The following is a 19,253-nucleotide window of genomic DNA, read 5'->3' as shown; positions in this document are numbered from 1 at the left end:
CCGGCTCCAACTTATCGTTTGTTTCAAAATACTTTGCTTGTCACTTGGATATTCCACCTAAATCCCTGGATTATATGTTATATGTAACAACTGCTGTTGGAGATTCATTGGCAACAAACTTGGTCTACCCATCTTGTTTGATCTCTATTGGAGACCACGAATTCCTTGCTGATTTGATTCTCCTAGAGATCCAGGGCTTTGATATTATACTCGGCATGGATTGGTTATCTTCTCATCACGCTAGTATTGATTGTTACAAAAAAATAATTACTTTCTGCATACCAGATCAGCCTATATTTTTCTTTGAGGGCATTAAGCATGATTTGCCTCCTTGCTTAATATCCGCACTTCAAGCTTATCATCTTATGCAGAAAGGTTGTTTTTGTTATGTGGTGTGTGTAAAGGAGCATTCAAATCAGGAAACCCACCTTGATGAAATTTCAGTGGTCAAAGAATTCCCTGATGTATTTCCAGACGACTTGCCTGGTTTACCTCTAGATAGAGAGGGTGAATTTGCTATTGATCTAGTCCCCAGTACCGCCCCAATATCTAAGCCTCCCTACAGAATGGCACCACTTGAGCTTGAAGAATTAAAGAAGCAAATACAAGAATTATTAGATAAGGGTTTCATACGACCCAGTGTGTCCCCATGGGGTGCTCCGGTACTATTAGTGAAGAAGAAGGATGGAACATTGAGGCTTTGTATTGATTATAGACAGTTGAATCAGGTGACCATCAAAAACAGGTATCCCATACCTAGAATTGATGATTTGTTTGATCATTTGCAGGGTGCACAAGTATTCTCTAAGATTGACCTGAGGTTAGGTTACTATCAGTTGAAGATCAAGGAGGAGGATATTTCAAAAACAGCTTTCAGAACTCGATATGGTCATTATGAATTCTTGGTGATGCCCTTTGGTTTGACAAATGCCCCTGCAGCTTTTATGGAACTAATGAATAGGATATTTCAACCGCTCTTGGATATCTGTGTAATTGTATTTATTGATGACATATTGGTGTATTCAAAGAGTAACCAGGAGCATGAGGAACACTTGAGAGATGTGTTGTCCATACTGAGAGAAAAGAAGTTGTATGCGAAGTTCAGCAAATGTGAATTTTGGTTGAATGAAGTTGCTTTCTTAGGTCATGTGATTTCAGGGAAGGGTATATCTGTTGATCCAAGGAAAATAGAAGCTGTAGTTGAATGGGAAGTACCAACAAATGTAACAGAGGTTAGAAGTTTCTTGGGCATGGCAGGTTATTACAGGAGATTTGTGGAGGGATTTTCTCGAATTGCTCAACCTCACACCAAACTCACTAAGAAGAATATGAAATTTGTATGGGGCGATGATTGTGAGCAAAGCTTTCAAGAGTTAAAAAGAAGATTGACTAGTGCCCCTATTCTCACTATTCCAAGTGGTAGTGAGGGATTTGTAGTTTATACTGATGCTTCAAGAAAGGGGCTAGGATGTGTTTTGATGCAGGAAGGGAGAGTAATTGCTTATGCTTCTAGGCAACTTAAAGGTTATGAATTGAATTATCCAACTCATGATTTGGAATTAGCAGCAATCATTTTTGCTCTAAAGATTTGGAGACATTATTTGTATGGTCGACAGTTTGAAATCTTCACTGATCACAAGAGTTTAAAATACATTTTCACTCAGAAGGAGTTGAACATGAGGCAGCGAAGATGGATAGAACTTCTGAAGGATTATGATTGTGCCATCCGTTATCACCCGGGCAAGGCCAATGTTGTAGCTGATGCACTTAGTAGAAAATCTACAAGTTTTATGGCTAGTCTGGTCGTGAAGCAATGGAAGCTAATAGAAGAAAATTTTGATTTGAAAGCTTTGAGGAAAGAGCAAGACTCGATGATTTTGATGGCCTCCATTCAAATGCAGTCTGATCTTATGCAACAAATTAAGGAGGGACAATTACGAGATCCACACTTAATCTACTTGAGGAGTGAAGTAGAAAAGGAATTGAAGCCACAATTTCAAGTTTCAAAGGATGGCCTATTGAGATTTGGGGAGAGAGTATGTGTACCAAATGAACTAGATATCAAGAATCAAATCCTAAATGAAAGTCATACTTCAAAGTACGCCCTACACCCTGGGAGCACTAAGATGTATAGAGATCTTCAAAGTTATTATTGGTGGGAAGGCATGAAGAAGGAAATTGCAATGTATGTTTCAAAATGTTTGACGTGTCAGCAAATCAAAGTAGAACACCAAAGACCTGGAGGGTTGCTGCAACCTTTAGTTATACCGGAATGGAAATGGGAATGTATTACTATGGATTTTGTTTCAGGACTACCCAGAACCTCGAGGAAGCATGATGCTATTTGGGTTATCATTGATAGGTTAACAAAATCTGCACATTTCCTTCCGATTAATATGACTTATTCGCTTGATAGACTTGCAGATTTATATGTTAATGAAATAGTCAGACTTCATGGTATTCCAAAGGAGATCATCTCTGATAGAGACTCCAGATTTCTCTCTAGATTCTGGAGAAGGTTACAGGAATCTATGGGCACTAAAGTTAAGTTTAGTACTGCATATCATCCTCAGACTGATGGTCAGTCAGAAAGAACAATTCAAACACTTGAGGATTTGCTTAGAGCCTATGTTATGGATTGGAAAGGTGAATGGGATAAGGATATTTCACTTGTCGAGTTCACGTATAACAATAGTTATCATTCAAGTATTCAGATGGCTCCGTATGAAGCTTTATATGGGCGAAAGTGCATAACACCTATATGTTGGGAGGAAGTTGGGGACAGAAAGTTGTTAGCACCGGACAAGGTACAAGAAACTACCGAGAAAATTCAAGTTATAAGGAAAAGGTTAAAAGCTGCTCAGAGTCGTCAAAAGAGTTATGCCGATAATAGGAGACGAGATATTGAGTTTGAAATCGGAGATTTTGTATTCTTAAAAGTCTCCCCTTCCAAAGGCATTATAAGGTTTGGGAAGAAAGGAAAGTTAAGCCCAAGATTTATTGGACCTTTTGAGGTTCTTGAGAGGGTTGGTTCTGTCGCTTACAGGATTGCCTTACCACCAGCATTGAGCCATGTCCATGATATATTTCATGTCTCGATGATTAGAAAGTATATGTATGACCCTTCTCACATCATTAAGTATGAGCTGGTGGAGTTCGATAAAGATCTATCCTATGTGGAAGAGCCTATTCAGATTATTGATAAGAAAGAAAAAGTCCTAAGGAATCGGGTCGTCCCACTAGTTCAAGTAAATTGGAGACATCATTCTGGAGAAGAGACAACTTGGGAGCTAGAAGAGGAAATGAAAAAGGTGTATCCTCGTCTTTTCATCGAATAGAGGTACGATAAATTTAGAGGACTAAATTTTTCTTTTAAGGGGGGGAGAGTGTAACACCCCTCATTTCCGAGTGTTCGTATAATTTTTGGTGATAATGTAAGCATCTATTTTAATTGACAAAAGAAATAGAGTATGAATTAGAGGTAACTTATTTTTAAGATTTGGGAGATCTGTTAAAAAAAAAAAAAAAAAAAAAGAAAGAATCTGAGGACCTATATGTAAACCCTAAGGACCTAATCGTGAATATGATAAAAACAAGGACTAAACTGCAAAATGCACCAAATGACAAATTCCACCGCTTAAGCTTCTCTGCCTTCGTTGTTAAGGAAGCAGAGGAGGCAGCTCGTGGGTGATCAGGGAAAGAAAGAAAGAAAGAAAGAAGAAGAAGAAGAAGAAGAAGAAGAAGAGGAAGAAAATTGGGGCTTTTAGGGTTCTTGCTTTAATCTTGTCATTTCGGGTCAAAATTTCCAAAGGCAAGTGTTCTAACCCCATCCTACAGAAGTATTAGACTCTGTTTTTATGTTGATTCAAAATAAATTGGAAGATTTCTATTTAGAAACTGATATGTCTCTCTTTGGACTTAAAACCATGGATTCTGAAATATTTTCGGTATATTGACCCCTATACACTGTTTCGGCTATAAGTTTTAGCACAAAATGTGAATTCAGGCAGGAACTATTTTGTTTGTAATTAGACTCTTATGTCTTTCTTTTGACACCGATTTTGTAGAATTTGGACACCGAATACTTACCCAAACTTTTCTTTCAAATGAGACTATAGATGCTGTAAAACAGACTTCAAGATTTCTGACCTATCGATACTAAGTTATCTATAACTCCCTGTTGAGAATTCTGATTTGTACCAAACTGATTTTATTTGAAACTAGATTTGAAAATATTTCTTTGGACATACAGTTTGAAAATTTTGGAGTTCAATTGCCCACCCTACCGTCTGTTGAATCCGACCCTATAAATTCTGTAAAACAGTGATTGTGATTTTGACCTTGTGTTACCAAATCAGAGGTAACTCTGTGTTGGGAGCCCTGTTTCATATGAAATCTGTTCCATCCGAATATAGATTGATATATGATTCGACCATAGCCTTCTTATGGGTATTGGAGCATAATTGTTATTCTGAAATATTTGTTTGATGTGCCACTGGAATTCTGTCCGAAATCGAGCTTTGGTCGATTTCGCATATTCTGTTCCATTTCCTTTGGATACTTGAGTTCGCCTAATCTTCTTATTGCAATTGAGCTGATTATAATTGCTTGGAATCCCTGTACACTCTTGCTTTCATTTCTTTCCTAAAATGAATACTTTTGTGAGAGATTTGTTCCTTGCATCACACTGCTTTTGAAAAGGCACATGTACGTTTGGTTGTTCCGCGTGTGCTTCCGTTATATGCTACTTTTTGTTGAAACTGCCTTCTTGTACTCTGGTGTGTGGGATTGTCTGGACCTTTGCCAGAAATGGTAAAGGGTATGCGCTGATTTGCCCGCTTTGTGGGGTCCCGCTTTGAGGGATATTCTGGTATGCGCTTATTTGCCCGCTTTGTGGGGTCCCGCTTTGTGGGATATTGCTTAGAGCCTGCGATGCTCTGCCGGCCCCTTTGACTTCACCTAGACGTGGGTGGATGGAGCTCCCAGACGTGGGAGACTTTTGTCAGGTGGTCATTCAGAAATGGATGAATCACATTCTGACTGAGATCCCACTACACCCTCTATATGTTTGATATGACATCCAGAGTTTTTGTGAGTTATTTCTGTTCGTGCTCTGGATAGTTATGATATGATTGCAACGTCAAGGACGACGTTTGAGCTTCTGTACGACATATGAGTTTGATATGCTCTGAAATGCTTCATTCACTGTTGATTTTGCTTCGTAATGTTCCATATGTCGTTGATGTGATTTGGAACATTTTAAATGCCATTGATAAGCTCCGATATGTTTCCTTTGTTTCTGATATGCTCCAATTACTCTATGCCCCATCTGTCAGGAACCAAATATGTATGATTAAAAAGGACAACTATGATTTCTGCTCCTAATGATATTAAGTATACGAAATCGTATATTCTGCTTTGTGTTTGAAAACTGCATCTCTTTGGAAATTGTACTATTTTGATATGGATATGTTAGTCACTTGCTGAGCTCTTTATGCTCACCCCATTTGTTGATAAATTTTTCAGGATAGCGTATCGCTTGCTTAAATGTTAAGAATGGGCTGAGACAGTGGAGAGTTTAGAAGACGTTGGGCAGAACTTTTGTTAGCATATATGTAGTTGTGTATAAGTTACTCTGCATATTATGAAATGTGACGATGAATCTGGACCTGTGGATTTTGTGTAAGATAAAGGATCCCTTGTGTATAGGATTTTGGAATGTTAAATTAAATTTGTGTAATGATATGAACTTATGGTAAATCGATGATTCTGGTGACTGCATAGATTTCCCCACTTGTGGATTTATATTGTGATTTTTATTTGGTGAGTTGAGTTCAGATTGCATGAATTATCGAGTGATGTATGCTATGTTTATGAATTGCACAGGGTTATGAATTGATAGATTATAGAGGTGAAATTTGATCTGAATGTTTTCTTAGTGACCTCAAACGTGTGTTTGGATCCTGGGTTAGTTGAGACAAAAAAAAAATTTTAAATATCATGGATATTTTTAGGGGTGTGACAGAGGGAAGTGTAATATCCCATTAGTCCCACATCGGAAGTGGGGAGTGTGTGTGATTAGCTTATAAGGGCCTGATGAGTGTACTACGTTACCTCCCGCTTAAGCATTTTGGTCCGCCGTTGAGGACCAAAATGGAGTTATCGGTCAGTTAGCTCATCAGACCCGGGTCGTGACATTTGGTATCAGAGCCGACCTAGCATTAGGGTAGGGTGAGAGGGCTGCAGTAGGAAAGGGCTACTCGTGGATGGAGTCAGAGAACTCATCACGGCGTGGAGCCACCACTGAGTTAAACCTCACATGCACTATGCTAGGGTTCGATCTGGGTTATGTCTGGCCTTGACGAGGACGTCAAGCTAATTGGGTTGGGGATAGTGTAATATCCCATTAGTCCCACATCGGAAGTGGGGAGTGTGTGTGATTAGCTTATAAGGGCCTGATGAGTGTACTACGTTACCTCCCGCTTAAGCATTTTGGTCCGCCGTTGAGGACCAAAATGGAGTTATCGGTCAGTTAGCTCATCAGACCCGGGTCGTGACAGTAAGGCACATATGGAGTCCAATGTCCACATCTTATGCTTGCCATGGACCAATTTCCTGTACCATAGGAATTATTTTAATCTAGGAGATTAGGATTTTATGCCTAATAAGCTTGCATCTGTCACTTGTTGTGACCTCTGTCTTGTTTGGGACTATCTGTTGTGACCCATGAATTGCCAAAATCGAAATATTTTTATCAGTTCTTCATTTCCTCTCCTTCTAGCCATAGTACCTCACCCAACTATTATTCTGCCATTGGCATGTGCAGTGCCTTGGCTAACACGTCTTGGCCAGTATTTTGGTCTGTGGTAGTCAGCACAAGGGTTTGCACATGTGAAGCCAGTATCTTGGTCTGTGTCAGTCAACACAGGGGTTTGCATACCTTCATAGGTTAGTACCAAGCTGTGTTAGTAAGTTATCTATACAAACCCTATGCCTGAAACTGACAAAACTTTCTCGGTTCCTTTTGTTTAAATGCTTGCTTATGCAGCTAGTAAACTTAGTATTTCATCCTTTTTGTAGTTAGTATAGGCTGGTACATACCACTTCAGGATAAACTGCAGTCCTTGAGTACTATGTATATACCGGTTGCATCATTTACGCAATTGGATTGTTCAGAAATGGGTTGATGTTGTGATCTAAGGCGTTCTACTGATATTTTGGTCTTTAACTTCTAATAGTTCATTGAAGTTTCCATTTTAGGTGAATGACATTAACCTTGCTGAAATTCAAGGAGGAGAGGTGGCAATTACTAATTTACTCTCTTGTAATGGTCCTGATTTCATCATGCAACTAAGGTTCATGATTAAATCAGAAAATCCAGGTATGTTAGCTGCGATTTTGCTGTTTTATCTTTCTGATGGATGCTATATTTAGATGTTTCCTTTTGTTTTTCTGGTTTGTTATTTGTAGGATCATTAGGTTTTCAAGAAGCCAATGCACAATTGAAGTGTGTTTACTTTCCTATTGTTGAGGTACAGTCTGCTATTTCTTGTTTCGGTTTCAGAATTGTATGTGTGATTTATATTTTTTATAGGGGAAAGAGAACATTGAGCGAATTCTTGAGAAGCTTGTTCAAGATGGTTACGAAATTAAAGAAAATTTCGACGCCTTTTCTCGTGTATCAATACGTAGGCTTGGTCGTCTCCTTCCAGATTCCAGATGGGTAAGATTCTATTCTTATATGCAGTTTTAATGTTTGTAAACGTCATCAGAAGTTTTCCATTTGGGAATGATATCTTAAAATGCAAAAGTTTGAAGTCTGGGAGTTTTCAACAAGTTTGGCAGAGGCTCATAAATTTGTTTATGATGTTTTAGTTTATGATACAAAAGTAAATATAGATGAGAGGAGATTGATTGAATTGTAAAAGAAGTCAATGATATTTTCTTAGATTAGTATCAACTAATTGAGTATAATTCATAGTCATATATTTGAATAATTGATGGGATTCTAATTGTTAACCTCTCTAAATTATTTTTTTGCTGATCATGAAAATTAATGTAACTGCAGAATTGACCTGCAAGCAACATCATGCAGTTTTTTGTTTCTAGCTTTATAGGACACATGCGGATTAAATCTTGAAAAAATTTGGAAAAAATGTTTAAGTTTTTTGCTGCTGTTGTTTCTTCATATATTTGTAGAATAGCATCCTCCTGGTTGGAAAGGGCTGGTGGACAATTGGGAAAACTGGCAAATTGTGGGAGCCATAATTTTGTCCTAATTGTTGATACACTCTTTGTTCAATCTGTTATTATTGGGTTGCTATATTCCTATTTAGGTTAATCAAATGACTTTTAATGATGCTATATTCCTATTTAGGTTAATTAAATGACTTTTAATGATGCTATATTCCTATTTAGGTTAATTTAGTTTAGCGGCTAAACTTTTGCCACTAATTTCAGTGATGCAGATTCGTTTGCTTGTTGGTATCGTGCATCATTATTTATTACATAATGTGAAGACTTGTTATTATGATCTGAAATTGTATTTCATTTGAATTGACTATTGTCAATTTTGAAATTATGATTAAGAAAATTTTGCTTATTGGTCCATTTCTTACCTTACATAGAATACTCTTCCTTTCATGGAAACTAAACAAAGAAGGGGAGATAAAGCTCATTTATTAAAGAGATGCTGCAAAAGGGTGAAATGCTTTGTTGGTAACATGATTTGATTGGTTGAAATTCTCAAATTAACACCTTTTTTCGTTATTCTTATTGTGTGCTTTAAGATGATATTCTTTCTTTCACAATTTTTTACATTATTTTTCTGTTGTTGTAGAGACAGATGCTGGTTTTTCTCCTACTCCTTCTAAGGTAAGCAAATTTGTTTTAAAAAAAATATGATAGGTTTTCATGAGCACTTGCATTAGTTTTTTCTTAAATAATATTGTTGATTCTTGATTCTTTCCAGATTATCTGTATGATTTATCTCAATCGTCTACTATTATTTACTTGTCAAATAAGTGAACAGTATCCTTTCTCCGTAGATGTTCTCTACTCAATTATTTGGAATATTAACTCATAATTTTTATCGAGAACAGAATATTCTGTTGGTCATATGACTTGTGTGACTGTTGATCCTTATTGTTTTCAGCTTTATTACCATGTAACGATGACTTGATCCAGGAGTGATTCTGTCTTGATCAATTTGGGCGGTTTTGGCCAAACTTAGCCAGACCCAATTGATTCATCAACTTTTATTGTTGAGAATCAAAAACACAAAAAGAATAAGTAGAGGGAGAAGAGAAAAGAGGAAATGTTTGTAATGCCTATTCAATACAAAATTTTCGGATAAGATTTTGGCAAAAAAAAGTTTTTTGAGAAGTGTTGTATGCTAACATTTATACAAACACAAAAAAGCACTAGAATGACGAGATCTGCAAAGTTTATATATTGAATAATTAGTATATATCAGAAATTGTTAAAAGAATTGTATGCAAGGTTTGATAAAAGATGTTGAGTGTTGGCAAGAGAAATGAGGGTTATGTGGTCTTCTTTACAAAGTAGTATCTAGTGGTCACAGTGAACTCTAGTATTGCAAACATAGACAATTGAGGATTATGGTTCACCGATCATGTCGACCAGGCATATTGGTCATGGTCGGACTAGTACCTAGCAGTTAGTATTGGCATTTTGTGTGTCGGTACATTAGTACATACCCATAAACTGAAAAAGGGCTGACGATCAGTTGAAATTGACAAAACCTATTTCAGGGTTTTTTGTCCTAGTTTATTGGTATATAAAATAAAAATATTACCTAAAAATGCATTAATAAGCCTCTAATTAGCCATTAAACATGATGGAATAAACTCGTAAGTCATTGAAGGTCAATACATTGTCAATCTAAGCTAAATTTTCTTCAAAACCTCTAATTATGTCTTAATTAATCATTAGTCACTAATCAATCTAGAGTTATTGATGTTCTTTATGCTAATTACCTGACATGATAAAGAAAACATAAGAGGAAGCTAAATACCGTTACTTGGAGACAAAGTCCACGGGTATTGAGTTCGAATCCCTCTTTTATCCAAATCAAGAGGTTGATTTTCACTAATTACTGATTTGAGAGATTAAATAAGTTTAATGAGTGAGACTGAGAGTAAGAGCGAGTGAAAGGGTGAGATTACATAAGTTTTATAAGCCCAAAACAGCCCCAATGGTTAAATCGGAGTGACATTGGGTACAGTTGAAATCTGAAATCTGATCATTACTGACCTTGCAGTAACTACCAAATTTCAATCATATTGGGCTAAAATGGGTTGGTTTGCATCTCGGCTCACTGAGTAACATCTGATAGCAAACACTAGGAGTGTTGCACACAGAAATTCAAGATTGTGGTCTTCATTGTGAAGTTGTATCTAGTGGTCACAGTGAAATAATTTTTTTTTTACTATAATGAAAGAAAATCAATCATGAGAGAGTTTTCTGGTTCTGCATAATTTTATAATGCTTTATCTTTTACACATTATTTTCTGTTCCATCTTAAGGTCTTTATTCATATTGTTGACAATGATTTTTTTTCAGTGCTTCACAGAGTTTGCCCTCTTTTTCTTCTAACTTATTTTTTTAAACATTTTGAAGACTGATTTGGCACATCATCACCCTTTTACTCGTGCATTGAGGAACTTTGGCAACATTCTTTGTGGAAAAGAATCAGGTCCATTGAACTTATGAGGAATGAATATGGTCGCTCTCTATTGATTTGATTACAGTTTTTATCTACTTTGTTCAAGCAATTGCAGCTAAAATTTTGACATATGAAATTGTAGAGGTAACCATTGAGATACTCAAAGATGGAAAACACTCCAGTATTTTACAATTAGAGAAGGAATATCGAGATTGGGTAATTCAGATGCATGATAGATATGATGAAGAAATCAATTGTGGTGAGGATGAACCTGTACATATTATTGGCCCTCAAAACAAGAAACAACTTGGTATAACTGCTGATGGTAAGTTCAGGGCTTAAATCTGCATAGTTTATTTGCCATTTAACTTCTAGATTGGTGGGTCTGGCTCTAGTCAATTATTGTTCTGAATAAATTCGGTGATAGATGATATAAATATTTTCCCATTATTCATAGTTGTGAGAGTGCACCAAGCTATAAAGAGAAGAGGCATAATATGGGAGTCAGGACAAAAGGTTAAAATTTTTAAAGGTGCAACTGGATGTTTGAAAAAGAATTTGTATGCAACTCTAGAATACATTTTAATAGAAGGATTTCAAGGTGATGTGGGTGGTAAGTACTTCATACTGTTAATCCCTGTGCTTTTCTCTCTCCATTTTTCTTTTGAAAATATAGTTTTATATTATAACTCATGTTGTGTAATATTTTCCACAGGTGATGCACGACTAATTTGCAGGTAGTTTCACTTCAATTATATATCGTTTTGATTGTGTCACATTAGTTAACCAAAGTTATTGACAATTGTAAAGGCCACTGGATTGTTCTGATGAAAAAGGCTGCTCGATTTTGGTGGATAATGGAAATGCAAGCTTGGATATGCATGATTCTCTATCTTTTCCAATAAGTCTAATTGATTCTGAAAATGTTTGTACTTTCACCATGGACTTCTTATATTTCTTATGTTGCAGTCATGCAACTGTATGTTGTCTTATTTGTATTGATTTCGAGCTGCTTGTCAGATTCAAGCAATTGACCTTGCTACATGGAATTGCCAAGTTGAGAAGCATAAAGGGAGACTTCCTTCCAGAATCGACATAATAGCTGGTCAACAGTGTAGCCTGTTAGGGATCAGTGGGGTTAGCTGTCTAATTTTTTATATTTCTGATGAGTATTTATAACTTACAAATGACAGTAAAATTTAGATTCTGTTCCACACAAGGATAATTCTAGTAATTCAGACTCTAATTATGTTACATTTCACTTCAGGAACTACCTATGGAAGCTCCTGTGGTTGCTGGTTTTACTCCTCCTAGAGAAATTGTTGCTGTTATTAGACCTGCAAATTTTAGCTCTTCGATGGCCTCCAAAGGCCTAGATCAGAAGAATATCGTGAAGAATGAGTTTGAGATGACCTTGAAAATTAGTCATAAATGTAGAGCTAAGCAGAATGAACAGATGACACTTGCCCATACAAAAAGTGTTAAACCTTCATCACATACTGGCATCAGTGGATTATATATATTTGGGTTGCAAGATATATGTTCGAAACTATTTTATAAAGCCGGAATTTATATATTCACCTTCTTTGTTGTAAGTAATTTCTTAAAATTTACAACTTTGGTATCTTGATTATCCTTTGGTCAAAATTAAGTATGAAAGTGTTGTTATCAGAATTGTAAAAATACCAATATCAAACACCTAGAAGCACGAGTAGTTGTGAAGCCTGACACAAAGGTTTGCAAGTGGCGATTTGTGTTTGATGAATGGGGCCCTTTCACTGATAAGCAACTACTTTCTACTAGGTATGACCTCTTACAAAGGCAGTTGATCAAATTTAAATTGCTTTTTTGATACATGTTGATGCCCTTTGATGTCTAGGTTTTATAATTTAGCAATAGTTGAAAATACACTTATTGGCTTTATTTTTTTTAAATTTTTGTTAAGTATTTGGTGCTTAAGTTTAGAGTTAAGAATTGATAAATAAAAGTTTAATGGTCCTTGGTATACCTTACCCACTCTCTCATCACCTCTGACGTTATTCTTGCATTAAGTCTCCTTTGACCTGGATGACTAATTTGGAAGATAATCATGTTACTTATGTTGTAGTTTTATTTGTTCTAATCCTAGCATCATGGTAAAATATTTCTAGTTATCCCTTTTATTTTGGGCATATTGTATTTTTATTTATTCATACAATTTATTTGTTGCTGTATGCTATATCTATAAATTCACTGCAAGATTCACCACCATATAAATATTTTCATATTACTTCCTAATTCTTGATAACATCTATGACCAGGGTTGGTTCCTATATTTCGTATCTTTCTGTTGTGTGTCTTGATCGGTACTCAAATCAAATTCCATTTTCAAGTATACCTGAAGCTACGATAAAAATATTTGTGGAAGAATGTATGCTTCTCCATGTTGACAAAATGAAAATGATCCTTTCATCTGATCAGTTATTGTTGGAATTAAAGGTTAGTAGAAAGCATATGCTATTTTAGCTGTATTTTATTCAGTTTTGTCAGTGCCATATGCGATCTTTACCATTGCACTAATGTTGTAGGATATATTGATTGAAAGCAGCAAGCTGGACATGATTCAGCCAAGTTATGAAGCTGTGTTGGCGATATGTTCGCAAGATGGTCTTTTCTCTGCTGAAATTCCATGTAAAGGTTGTTCTTTTCATTAATTTTATAAAGTCAGTCATGTATCTAAAGTTTTAAACATTATATCTAGTTCATGTATATTCACTTGATATTTGAAACAGTCATGCCTGGTACCTTATCTTCCGTGAGGCTGCAAACTTCTCTCCAGGAAGGAGAATATTTGGTTCCAGAAGAAGTGATTGAAGAACTTGTATTAGAGGTAATTGTCCTAAGCTAGATTTTTATGCTAATTAAAAATGCAAGTTTTTCATGTGGTCATATAAAACTGTTTCTGCAATTCCATGAGCTTTTTTGTCTGTATGCAGAATTTAATATGATGAGTCTTTGGTGATTCAACTAATTTGGCAATTGTTTCCTACCATTGGAAACATCTTTTACCTAAGAGCTCTGTGAGAGTATGATACATGTAAAGAACAATGATAGTCGATGTAAACCAGCTTTTCCAAGCATCTTGATAGCATCCAATCACTGATTGCAAACTTTTGTGTATATTAACACAAAGATAGACAACTAGATTGGATGTAGATCAGCTTCTCCGTACATCTGTATGACATCCTTGGAGGACGTGGTTTTTGATAGGGTCTGCATGAAAAAGATCCTTTAGTTACTAATCCTCCCATTCCCAACTCAGTTGCAAAATATTAATTGCACGATCAGTTCAATAATAGGTTCAGCTGAGCTGAAGATTGGGAATGTATTCTTGCGTGGAATGATGGTATTCTCAGTAATTGTGCTTCTCATGAGTACACATCCCCTAAGGTAACACATGTCAGTCAATTATTGAATAGGAAGTTTGTATCTTTTGAATGGTTTTTCCAAAATTTGAAGATACAGTAAGAGATTATTTCTTGCTTAGTAGTTTGATTCCAATCTAGTCTTAATTTATTTTACTTTTTAATTTGAAATTTTTTTGGTTATGTTATCCCTTCAAATTGTGTGGTTAAATAATTAAAATTGTCAGATGTTTGATGCTTATGGTAATCATATTGAAGAAGGCGTGGAAGTGTTCATCCACACTGATGGGTTTTCCTTTCAAGACCACTTAGGTTATATTCGAAAGGTAAAGTTCTGGTGAGTTTTGGTGATCTGATGTTTAGAGAATTTGTTTCATAACATCTTCCTCTTGGTTCTTTTTCATGTTGATTTTGCATTTACTGTTAGAGAAAAAAATCTAGTAAAAGACAAATGATAGATTTCTAGACGATATATATTTTGATTTGTAGGACTTCTTCTATGATGCCTATTTTTGATGATTAATAGTGGATTTAGAAATCATAATCATGGCGGCATAGAGAGATACTCAAGCTTTGATATTTTTTTACTAGTTTAGTATTTGCGATCTAAATTTTAATTAAACTTTTGTCACTGCATCTTCCACATTGCGCTTTTTTATATGGAGCTCAGCTTTATCTAAAATTCTCCGATAGCATCAATGTAACTGTTGCTACAATGTAATTATTGCACATTTTTATGAGCATGGTTTCAAATACCAATGATTGCATTCTCATTGATTTTGACTGGTCTTGCCAAGTATAGGATTGGACCTTAAACATATTTTTTGGTTGGTATTATTTTTGTATTATTCCAGTGATAATGGATGGATTTTTTAAAAAAAGCAATAGCTGTCCAAGTTATTGAAATAGGTGCCTGTTGGTATTTTTTTTTAAATTATTCCTTTCATTAGATTTAAAAACATATAAAAAATGCTCATATTATGGATTCAAACTTAAGATCTACTAAACATACAATGCACAAACCACTAGGATGTCTCGATAGGGACACCTATCGGTATTTAAAATCTTGATAATGAGTGCTTTAAATCATATCATCAACTTTTATAAGAGGTTTTTGATAATTTTCTGAATATGTGCAGGGCAAAATCATTTTGTATCTTTTTATTTATCCTTAATTTTTTTTTCTATTGCTGTCAATGATTGCATGCATTTATCTTGTAGTTATTTCATAATATTAATTAAATTGTCTTCCAACCTGTTTGTTCGCCTCAGAAATAAGAAAAAATAGAATTGGTAAAACAATCCATCCTGTTTGGGTTTATTGGGTCTTAATATAAATTTTCTTGGCCCAAGCCTATATTTGTTGAGGAGAAACTAGTCCAACTCGACGTTGTTGATGTTTATACTGATCGATCATTGAATGGAATTTGTAATTTCTTCATAGCAAGCTTCCTTCATATTAATCTAGAAGTTTTTCTCATATAAAGCCAGGATTAATCAGACTTCAAAGACCTCTCATAAGGTTGAAAATTGATTTGCCATACTACAAAGGAATATGGAAGACCGGATCCCTAAATATGTCCCTCAACTAGAATGAACTTTCTGTTTTCTTTGATCAATATGTTATAAAATATAAATCCCTGACTCTGGTTTGTAATCTTAATATGTTTTTCATGCAATAGACCCATGGGTTGTGCAAATATTGGTCTGATGCGCATTGCAATTTCTTGAGTAAATTATGTTGATGTTGAACCTTGAATTGGATATCAAGCTTTTCACCGAGGGTTGGGATGCCTCAATTATTTTCTTAATGAAGGGAAGGTTTGATGGGATTAGTTGTAACTTGGGTTTATGGTTTTATGCATTTTTGTTTATGCGTTTAGAGTTTCATTTTATTTAAATTTATAATTCACTTTGTTTGGCATTTGAAATGAGCTCATGTGACAATTTCAAGAACGAAATCATGCTGTTGAACAATGAAAGTCATGTGACAATTTTCATCAAGATATGCATTATTATAAGCTTCCAGTAACCTTAGGGATATAGTAATAGGATTTATTTATGTTCTTGGGTTTAGTTTTATCATCAACGTTGGACATGGAAGAAGTGATTATTCTAAATAGCCATCAATCTCCCTGAACCTAAATGCATTATTTCTGTTTTTTTTTTTGTCAGGAAAGATACTTTTTTGAATCATTACTGATGATAGATCTTGTTGGCATTGACTAGTGTTTTCCATTGTATGAGATGCAACATATTTAACACACTATAATATGCAAACTTTCCTTGGCAACTTTCTTAAACATGAAAAAACATGCCCAATGTAACTAGTGCTACATCTATTCATTATGCTGCAAGAGTTTTTTTTTCTTCATTATCTACGATCTCATCGGATAATGATTTGTGAGCCAATTTAGCATATTAACTGAATATGATTATCTCAATATGATTCATCTGTAGGTGAACTGCAAAGGATGTATCGATCTTAGTGGCCTTCTAACTGTGTCAGCTAGTTTTGGTTCATATGGTACTTTCTTTCATCCTTTTTACTGACATATTATTTCTCTCGATTTTTGTCTTGAAGATGTGTTAAGTGTTAATATCCATTGTTGGGCATGACTGAGTATAGACCAATTGCATACCTAATACAATTGGTCCATATTTCTCAGGTAATAAGTGTTATTTTTCTATTGTTGGACATGGCTGAGGCAACAAGAATCTTGGATTATTTGTGCTTTGTAGTTTATGTGTGATCTTAGACCAATACACATAATTGCACCTGCAACTTATTAGCAAGGTTCTATCAAGTATCAACATCAGGTACTTCACTTTTCTGTAGAAATTACAACAAAAAATCAACATATTTAAGAGTCTCCTTAGCAGCTGCTGATTTATGAACCATAGTGATAAATCTGAATATTATATGATTATATTGTTTGAACTTTGATGTACTAATAGGAATATTCCAATGAATTTTTGAAATTAGATGATGGATTGAATTTATTCAAATTTCTTCTAGGACAGGACAAGTTATATGAAGCAAACATCACAGCTTTAGTAGTTAGACTTCATTAGGCCCTTTTGGAGCATCTAGCCTGGAATGAAGGGTAAGAAAAAAGACAATGTATCAGATATATACTATCATTTTTTTTTAATTAAAGACAATGTATATCTTTTTTTACTTGATCTTTTCAAACATTAATCCACCACAATGATGATATGTTCTCTTCTAAAATTTGCTACCTTAAGGTCAAGCTCGTGCTTGTGTTTTATAAGAACTTTTAGTTAGGTCTATATTTTATTGCTGGGTGATCTTCCTTTGAATTTCCTCGATTCCTATATTTGCTTCAAATGTTCTATTTGCAAATACATAAGGAGTTTTCTTTGTCCATCACATATGTATTTGTTGGAATAATTGCAGAATAGTTTATATTATTGGATTTTCTGTTTCCTTCAGTTCTCTTTTTCTTGCTAACTTTGTGCAATACAGCCCACCTTTCAGTTTCGTATGATAAGGAGATTGTTTATAAGAAGAAGTTCCAAGTTGCACAAAGGGAGTTGAGAGCTGTGTCTGGGGTATGCAGTATATGTTTTTGATTTCTTTCCCAAATAAATGTTTCCATGGCATATTAAGAGTTTTTTGCCTGTGAATATTTTCTTAAATGTTATCCTTGCAGGTCTCCGGCATTCATCCGATAGGTTGTCAATTGGAGAATGTTATATTTGAAGTTTTTGATCCTGATGGACAAGTAGATGAAAAAATACATGGTCAATATCACACACTTAGAATAGTATCAGATTCATTGAAATTGGATGATACAATTCAGTACACTTTCCATCATGGCCGGTGCACTGTGCCTTTTGTCCCAGTTCCCCGCAGACCAGGGCCTTTTTGCTTTTCGGCTTTTCATACACGTTACCATGATCTTTGCACTGATATTGAGGTTTTGACCTGTTCGAACCCATCCTTGTATATTCTTTCACATCTGACCTGCTTACATTAATTCTTATCTTGCAGGTCAATGTTTTGGAGGCTTCAAAGTTGGAGCTATTTGCTGCAACAGAATCATATGGGACATTTCAATCTCAGGTTTTAGATCATATGGACTCATCAAAGTGTCTCTCTCATCAGAAGGACCTCCTAGTGAAGTACATTTCTCATCATACTCAGGTAATTAATTCATCACCAAATTGCTCATTGTAATTATGATTTTTTGTCAATTTTAGTTGCTGCTTCGGGGCTGTCACTGATAAGGTATATAGTGTGATATTTTATGTGCCATTCCATGAATAGGCGTAGCTGCTTGTTCATATCTTTTGTACGAACATAGTAACATGTATGCTGTGGATTACCCCATGTGCCAGTTCAGTGTGTATGCCCAATGCTTTCATCCATGGTTCATTTTAGTTAGCCAGGTTGATGAATTAAGTTTTGGGGATCATGATTTATAGAGCTCAGTTAAAGTGAAAGGGTAAGGATTTACAAAGCTTAGTTGTAGCAAACACGTGTTTGGCTGATAAGTAGAGAACGTTTATATGAAATGAAACCCAGATTTATATCAGATTTTGGTGAAAATTACATTCCAACTATGTCCAGAACTCCAGATATTTTATTTTCATATGTTTCTAAGGACCTATTTGATAAATTCAAGAATTTTTTGGAAATTAATAAAAAAATCTGAATCAGATCTAGAACTCACTTTGGAATTTTACATAATGATATAATTTTCCTAGACCAAGGATATAAGTTTTTCTACTCATGGTTTCCCTATTTTTTGCAATGAACATAGTTAGTGCCTATCACTTATAGATTAAGTAATTCACTGACCTGATTATGCCATATCTGGTTGCAAGTTGGCTAGGCATGCATACCTTCAAATCAATGAGTCCTCATGATAAATTTATTTCACATAAATGACAATTACAATGTAAATGATCAATGGAAAGTTTACAGATTACCTTTGTGCAGTTTACAGATAATCTTTAATGCCTATTTAGATTTATAACAATATAACAACTCATTAGAACCTCTGCCATCTTCCTCAGCCATCTTTATCCCTCCTGCATTTTGCAACGCAGCATCCATTTTGTGCTGGTGAAGCATCTTCCTTGTTCGAGGCATGAAAAAAATGATCTCTGCAGTCTTTGATGAAACTTATATT

The 19,253-nt window shown here is 35.2% G+C and overlaps 1 protein-coding gene across 6 annotated transcripts in view; it reads left to right on the top strand.

The window, feature by feature from the left end:
* LOC135584831 (structural maintenance of chromosomes flexible hinge domain-containing protein GMI1-like) overlaps positions 1-19,253 on the top strand; it is a 47,479-nt gene that overhangs the window by 20,050 nt on the left and 8,176 nt on the right. For 2 of the 6 annotated variants that reach the window (XM_018820001.2, XM_065087768.1), the window contains 21 exons: positions 7,261-7,381; positions 7,471-7,532; positions 7,595-7,723; positions 8,628-8,718; positions 8,840-8,874; positions 10,642-10,717; positions 10,830-11,012; positions 11,145-11,300; positions 11,403-11,424; positions 11,498-11,612; positions 11,708-11,824; positions 11,955-12,278; positions 12,360-12,490; positions 12,988-13,165; positions 13,255-13,363; positions 13,459-13,556; positions 14,319-14,417; positions 16,552-16,618; positions 17,582-17,667; positions 17,769-18,035; positions 18,110-18,262. In XM_018820001.2, coding sequence (XP_018675546.2) covers positions 7,261-7,381; positions 7,471-7,532; positions 7,595-7,723; positions 8,628-8,718; positions 8,840-8,874; positions 10,642-10,717; positions 10,830-11,012; positions 11,145-11,300; positions 11,403-11,424; positions 11,498-11,612; positions 11,708-11,824; positions 11,955-12,278; positions 12,360-12,490; positions 12,988-13,165; positions 13,255-13,363; positions 13,459-13,556; positions 14,319-14,417; positions 16,552-16,618; positions 17,582-17,667; positions 17,769-18,035; positions 18,110-18,262 — 2,619 coding nt within the window. Of the gene's footprint in view, positions 1-7,260; positions 7,382-7,470; positions 7,533-7,594; positions 7,724-8,627; positions 8,719-8,839; positions 8,875-10,641; positions 10,718-10,829; positions 11,013-11,144; positions 11,425-11,497; positions 11,613-11,707; positions 11,825-11,954; positions 12,279-12,359; positions 12,491-12,987; positions 13,166-13,254; positions 13,364-13,458; positions 13,557-14,318; positions 14,418-16,551; positions 16,619-17,581; positions 17,668-17,768; positions 18,036-18,109; positions 18,263-19,253 lie in introns of all 6 variants that reach the window. The other 4 variants (XM_065087767.1, XM_065087766.1, XM_065087769.1 and 1 more) reach the window with 3 other exon arrangements.

The sequence above is a fragment of the Musa acuminata genome, chromosome BXJ1-10 (assembly GCF_036884655.1).
Source record: "Musa acuminata AAA Group cultivar baxijiao chromosome BXJ1-10, Cavendish_Baxijiao_AAA, whole genome shotgun sequence".
Classification (NCBI taxonomy): domain Eukaryota; kingdom Viridiplantae; phylum Streptophyta; class Magnoliopsida; order Zingiberales; family Musaceae; genus Musa; species Musa acuminata.
The sequence above is the reverse complement of the archived record's forward strand: the minus strand, read 5'-3'. Positions and strand labels throughout refer to the sequence as shown.